Consider the following 6,917-nt stretch of genomic DNA (forward strand, 5'->3'; position numbering starts at 1 on the left):
CTTAGCACTCAACAACACTGGAAACCCAGTGTTGTATAGATATATGCAAGTCTAAGATATCTGTATACACTTGGGTGTGTATTAGGCCATTAAAAGGCTTCCAGGGAATTCTCCACCTCTTTAAGCCGCTCCCTTTGGCCCAAAGGGCAGGGAGGAGGGGCTGGAGGGGGGTTGGAGGGGGGCGGTTTCCTAGGCGACCGCCGAGCAGCAAGTGCGCACGCGTAGAGCCTGGGCCTGGCTGATGCAATCTCCCTCGTGCGAGCTGCGTCTACCGAGAGTAAGGAAGCCGACAGGGACCTGAGCGAGGCCAATCAGCGGCCACAAGGAAGAGTGCGGAAAGGCCCGCCCGCCTGATCCTGCGAGTGACGTTCGGCCGCCCTGAGCGGGTGGCGTAGCCGTCCGCCATCCTTCGTCTCGTCCGCTTGCCTGGAGGCTTCCTGCCTCGGCGCTGGCTCTGCGGCCATTTTGAGCTTCGCTTCAACCCGCCCGCCGGCCCAGCCCTTCCGGGGTCGCTTAGCTGAGGGGCTTTTCCACGGTCAGTCTCTCCTGGCAAGTCGCCGCCGCCGCCGCCGCGGAAGGGCTCCTATCCATGGTGGAGAGGGCTGGAGAGGACTAGGACACCTCCATTCCGCCAGGATGGATGTCGCCTCGGCCGCCGCGTCCTTTGCCTGCCGTTCCGGACTGTGGTCTGCCGCCCGCGGCCGAAGCCGCTCTCCTCTGTGGCTCTTCTGTTGGCCCGGGGATCGGCCTGGGGCATCAACTCCGCCACTGGGCAAGGCTGAGACTCTGTAGGCCTTTTGGAGTCCCTCCCGGCCGCCCGCCGCTGAGCTCCGCGTTCCTCCCTGAGAGACTTGCCGAGAACGCGGAGATGGAGCCGGCAGCAGACGGATCGCGGGAACGGGCTGCCCCGCGGGCGGACTCCCGGTTCCGGCTGCCCTTCTTCTTCCCTCGGCGCTCGCGACCAGGCACTGCCCAGTTCCCCGCACCTCCTGCCCCGGAACACTCCGGGGATTTCAAACTGGCTTCTTGTCCCCCGCCTGAGGCTCGGCGCAGCTCGTGGATGCAGCTGCTTTCCCAACTCTTCGCGCCGCTCCCCGGCTTGTTTCAGAAGCTGCTGATCTGGAGCCAGCTTTTCGGTGGGATGAGTCCGACCAGATGGCTAGATTTTGCTGGAGGCTACAGCGTACTGAGAGCCCTGAGGGCCCGGGAGGAACCCGACCCCCCCACGGCGCCGAAATCTCTGAGTTCGCTGCGGCTCGACCCCTCGGCTGACGCGGCCGCCGTTCCCCTCAACTGGCTAGAGGAGGGCATCCATTGTCAGTGCTCGTCCCCAGATCTAGAATTGGAACTTAAAGCCAAGGGAGGAACTTTGGACTCCGCAGCCCACGCTTTTCTCCTAGAGCAGCAGCTGTGGGGAGTGGAGCTCCAAGCCAATCTGTTCTCCGGCCGGGAACTTGGCCCTTCGCCCTCCGGGCCTCTCAACATTCAGCGCTTAAGCAATGCCAGCGTCGTCTCCTATTTGCTGCACCCCTCCTATCTGGACTGCCTGCCCCGGGTAGAGCTGAGCTATCAGAGCAGCGTTGGAAGTGGCGAGCTGGTCGATTTCCAGGCGCTGAGCCCAGAGAGCGGCTGCCTGGATGAGGTCCCGTCTCATCCCCAGCCGCTCAACGCGGAGATGGCTTGCGTCTCGTTGCAGGGATGTGCACCTCTCTCTAGAGAAGGGCTGCCCGAAATCCACCATCTTCGCATGAAGCGGCTGGAATTCCTTCAGCAGGCCAGCAAGGGCCAAGCGTTACCCACCCCTGACCAAGATCATGGCTACCACAGCCTGGAGGAGGAGCACAGCCTGCTCCGGATGGATCTGAAGCACCGCAGAGATAGTGCAACACAGTGTGTTCCCGCTGCTGGGGCCGTTCCCGGCACCGCTCAGGAGCCCACTGAGGAGAAAATAGAATTGTTGACTAAAGAGGTTCCCCTTGCTTTGGAAAGACAGGGCACCTCGGAAGACTGTCTATCTTGTGAGGTTCCTACGGAGCAGGAGCCTGGAGAGGACCAAATAAGTGTAGTTGACTCCTCAGACATAGACGATGACCTTCCCATTTCTGCCAGACCAGCCTGTAGCAACAAATTGATAGATTACATTTTGGGAGGTGCAGCCAGTGACCTGGAAACAAGTTCTGATTCAGGTGAGGATTGGGATGACGACGCTGAGGATGATGGTTTTGATAGCGATAGCTCACTCTCAGAATCAGACCTTGAACAAGACTCAGAAGGGCTCCACCTTTGGAACTCTTTCTATAGTGTCGATCCTTATAATCCCCAAAACTTCACAGCAACAATTCAGACTGCTGCCAAAATTCTTCCCAGAGACCCTTCTGACTCAGAGACGGATTTGTCTGACAAGTCTAATTTAGAAAATCCTCCCCGGACTGCAAGCCTTCCTGAGTCTCCTGACCATAATTCTGGAGCAGAAGATGACTGGGAATCTAGTGCAGATGAAGCAGAGAGTCTCAAACTGTGGAACTCTTTCTGTAATTCCGATGACCCCTACAACCTTCTAAATTTTAAGGCTCCTTTTCAAACATCAGGGAAAAATTGGAAAGGCTGTCTAGACTCAGAGAGGCCGTCTGAGTCTATTGTGGCCATTTCTGAGTGTCACACCTTACTTTCCTGTAAGGTGAAACTGTCAGGGAGCCGAGAAAGTGAATGTCCAGACTTGGTACAGGGTGGGGTTCTTTCTGGAGGAAGACACACACATATCCAGAGAAAAAAGGTTTGTTTCTTTCTTTTAACATGCCTGATAATTTGTATTGCCTGTTCTGATGTGGTTAAGGATATCAGCATGACTTTCCTGGAGGCATAATAGTGCATATTTTTGAGGAAGGACTGCAAGCTCATATACTTGGATTGAGAAATGAGCCTCCCCCCCCCACACACCCTCCACTTCCCTCATTAGAGTGTTGTATCTGTCTGAATTGAAGGTGCCATTGTATAGATGTTAGCTCGAAGGTGCTGTTTTCTTTTGGACTGGCAGCTCTGGGCTGTTTTCCTCCAAGCTTCAACTTTTCACTTTTTTTTTTAAGAAACAAAAATTAAACCTTGTGTGTACACGATTTAATTCTAGAGATTGAGAAGGTCCTATTATAGCCATAGAGTTTTAAATGGTAATAAATGTGGTGTTTGCAGACACTTAGTGTTGCAGTTACATGATAACAGTGTCTTCATTCCTGTCCATTAGAACCCAAAGGGATGATGGTACCAAGTAGCAAGTCATATTTGTCTGGTTGTTTGCCATGAAAGAAAATACTAATTTCAGTATTAAAAACTTTTGGACATTTGGGATTTTGGTTGACAGTCAAAAACAATACAGAAAACAGTGTTGCCTTTTCTTGAGAAAGCAGTACTAGTTATCATTGGCCAGCTACAGGTTAATAATCATTTGTAACAATGATGATCACTTATTTGGTTTTCTTGAGTAGTTGCTTCCTGTTCCCAGGCTAGTCTTAAAACTTCATGGAGCATTTTATTTTACTCTTTCAACACATTGTCAAGTTAACCTTATTCTGGGAGTCTTTTGAATTGCTTTTTTTTTTTCTCTATTGTTTATTCAGCTGAAGTTATTAATTGGAGAGTGATCCCCCCAAATACACAGGGTATCTTTTATTGTGAAGGGAAAGTTTCTTCAGTTACCTTTACTTATATTTGGAAAGAGAAAAGTGTAGGTAAATTATTATTATTATTATTATTTTTTTTTTTTTGCGGTATGCGGGCCTCTCACTGTTGTGGCCTCTCCCATTGCGGAGCACAGGCTCCGGACGCGCGGGCTCAGCAGCCATGGCTCACGGGCCCAGCCGCTCCAGGGCATGTGGGATCTTCCCGGACCGGGGCACGAACCCGTGTCCCCTGCATCGGCAGGCGGACTCTCAACCACTGCGCCACCAGGGAAGCCCGGTAAATTATTATTGACCTCAGATTCTGCAGCATCAAAATTTCAAGTGGAAAGAACCATCCACTGGCTCCAAATGACCAGCTTAATACTTTGAAACTCTTCCAGGGGTAGAAAATGTCCCTAAATGGTGGTAATCTTATGTCTTAGCCGTAGAAGCAGAATAAGGCATATTAAAAATTAAATTTCAGTTTACACTTTTGTAAATGCTGTCATCAAAGAGTTATCCTCTATATTTTTAAAGGGTCCCTGACAAAATGACCTATTTAGTGAATAGATAAGAAGCGAAATGGGACAATGGAACGAGCACTTGGCACCTGGAGACCTTTGTTCCCCACCCCTGAGTAGTTAGGGCCAAGAGATTTGGGAAGACAGCCAGAGCTAGGAAGTAACTTGACCTCTCATGGCTTTGATTCACTTATTTATCTTATGGAAGTAATAATAATAATAACTATTGTATGAATTATTGTACGGTTTAAATGAGGTGAGTAGATAAAACTCAGTTAGTTGCCTTGCCTTTAAAATGGTAGCTCTTGGGCTTCCCTGGTGGCGCAGTGGTTGAGAGTCCGCCTGCCGATGCAGGGGACACGGGTTCGTGCCCCGGTCTGGGAGGAGCCCACGTGCCGCGGAGCGGCTGGGCCCGTGAGCCTTGGCCGCTGAGCCTGCGCGTCCGGAGCCTGTGCTCCGCGGCGGGAGAGGCCGCTAGCAGTGGGAGGCCCGCATACCGCAAAAAAAAAAAAAAAAAAAAAAATTGTAAAATGGTAGCTCTTTATTGTTCAGGGACCTCAGGCCAATCTCATGCCTCATTTTAGCTTGCTCACTGAATAAGACTGAGATGAGTCAAGTAGATGTGTCTCAACTATTACTATGAACTAGAAGCAACATTTATAAAAGATTATGTCTGCGATATGGTAAAATTATTTATAACCTTTGACTACATGCCATTCTTTAGGTATATGGGAATAATGGATAGTGCCTACTTCTTAGAATGAGGCTTTCAGATCTGGGAGTTTAAAATGCTTTGTGTCATGGCATAACATTGTGCAGATTGTGGAGCCAGACTCAGGGTTTGAGTCCTTATTGCACCCATAGAAGCTGTGTGATTTGGACAGGTCGGTTAACCTACCTACCTTGATTTCCTTATCTGTACAATGGAGATGATAGTAATACATACCCTGTAGGGTGGATATGATGATTAAGTGAGATAAAAATTGCTAAGTACTTTGAAAAGAGCCTGGCATATGATAACCACTATATAAATGTTTGTTGTTATTTATCTTGGTGACACAATGAGTAACACTAGAATGCAATAACTTTTAAGGTATTACATACCTACTAATTGTCCTCGGGGGCATTCCTTGGCGTGATGTAAAGGGAATGCAAGTAGTAGGTCACAGTGGGATTAGCTGATGTAACTATTGAACGTATTTTAAAACAAGTTTTTACTTTTGGTGTTTGATATCTTAAAAAGAAACTTCTATATTAGAAATTAAGTAGGGATTAAAAGGGACTGTCACTCTATGTGATGATGTATATTGTAATATTCTCAATTTCATGTATATTTAGTGATAGAATATTGAGGAGGAATACAAAGAGAGTTTTTTATCTTAACTACAGTCTCTCTTATAGTAACCTAACTTTAAAGATATGTTAATTTTGCTGCAGTTTGTTTACTAAGTAACTCTCTTATTACAAAAGTAATAAGAATAATACTACATATTTATGATTCAAGAATTGGAAAGCACTGAAAAGTGAAATTTTTTTTGGAAAAAGGAAGAATAGAAATAAGTGACGATCTTGTTAAAGCTTTTGTGTTGTAATAAAAGCATTGACTCCAGGAATATATTTCTGAAATATTTTGTTTGGAAACATTTGTCATTTGGAAGAGTATCACAGAATTGATTTCCCTAAAGATTTAAAAAAAGTAAAGATTAATAACATAAGGAGAATTTCACTGACCCATCTAGATTCATTTTTAACACCAAAACCAGGAGGGGGTAGTCTGGGGTTGACCGGATAATGGATGCGGGATGGGACTATGTGTGTGTGTTGTGTGTTGTGTGAAAGAGAGAGAGAAGGAGAAAGAGAAAGGAATTAAAGGGACATTTGCCCACTGCTTTATTCAGGTGCCATCTAGTCAGTTAGAACCCTTCCTTCTTTCCTCCCTCCCTCCCTTCCTTCCTTCCTTTTGCTTCTGTTATATTTGAGATTAAAATTAGTCTATATCTTTATAGGTAACCTTCCTTGAAGAAGTTACTGAGTATTATATAAGTGGTGATGAGGATCGAAAAGGACCATGGGAAGAATTTGCACGGGATGGATGCAGGTTCCAGAAACGAATTCAAGAAACAGAAGACGCTATTGGATACTGCTTGACATTTGAGCACAGAGAAAAAATGTTTAATAGACTCCAGGAAATGTGCTTCAAAGGACTTAATGTTTTCGAGCAATGTTAAGATGATGTGACAGCCTCTGGCCTTAGCAGACACTACCTCTTACTTGAGAGGTTTCTTTTAAAAATAAAAATTGGCAGCTGTCCTTTGACTTTTTTCTTGGAGGATATGCAACTTGGATCCAGTGACCTAGTTTAATATATTTTTTTTGCAACATATCCCACTCAGAAATGTACAGGTTTGAAGCCAAGCCCTGAAAATGAAGGATGAGATGGTGTGATTTCTAATCCTCCTTTTTTGTTTAGTTGGATTTGTTTTTGAATGTTGTTTGCTTGCTGAAGTGAAAAGGGGACCTCTTAAGGTGTAATTTTGCACTTTGAAAACTTATTTTCTTGGGAAACAATATTTATAGGGTTTGAAGCCCATTTTTCATTCTAATTTAAATTACGTGTACCTGTCTAAAAACTTTGGGCTCTTTTTTCCCCCTGAACATTCTGAAATTAATGGGCTGTTATGTTTTCTCTCTTTTTTTTTTTTTTATTCCAGTAATTTGGCCCTTCTACTTCAAGGCTAAGAAA

At 46.4% G+C, this 6,917-nt stretch overlaps 1 protein-coding gene across 1 annotated transcript; it reads left to right on the forward strand.

Moving 5' to 3' along the window:
• The first annotated feature begins 268 nt into the window (after positions 1-268).
• On the forward strand, positions 269-6,490 carry PPP1R15B (protein phosphatase 1 regulatory subunit 15B). Its single transcript, XM_060091086.1, has 2 exons — positions 269-2,773; positions 6,181-6,490. The coding sequence occupies exons 1-2, from the start codon at positions 641-643 to the stop codon at positions 6,400-6,402; spliced, it is 2,355 nt and encodes a 784-aa protein (XP_059947069.1). The 5' UTR covers positions 269-640; the 3' UTR covers positions 6,403-6,490.
• The last annotated feature ends 427 nt before the right edge of the window (positions 6,491-6,917 follow it).

Source organism: Mesoplodon densirostris, chromosome 2 (assembly GCF_025265405.1).
Source record: "Mesoplodon densirostris isolate mMesDen1 chromosome 2, mMesDen1 primary haplotype, whole genome shotgun sequence".
NCBI classification, from domain to species: Eukaryota; Metazoa; Chordata; class Mammalia; order Artiodactyla; family Ziphiidae; genus Mesoplodon; species Mesoplodon densirostris.

Bases quoted from the DNA above. Each gene is read 5' to 3' on its own strand.
- PPP1R15B (XM_060091086.1), top strand. From the start codon at position 641: ATGTCGCCTCGGCCGCCGCGTCCTTTGCCTGCCGTTCCGGACTGTGGT. The intron at 2,774-6,180 runs GTTTGTTTCTTT...ATATCTTTATAG, and splicing joins CACATATCCAGAGAAAAAAG to GTAACCTTCCTTGAAGAAGT.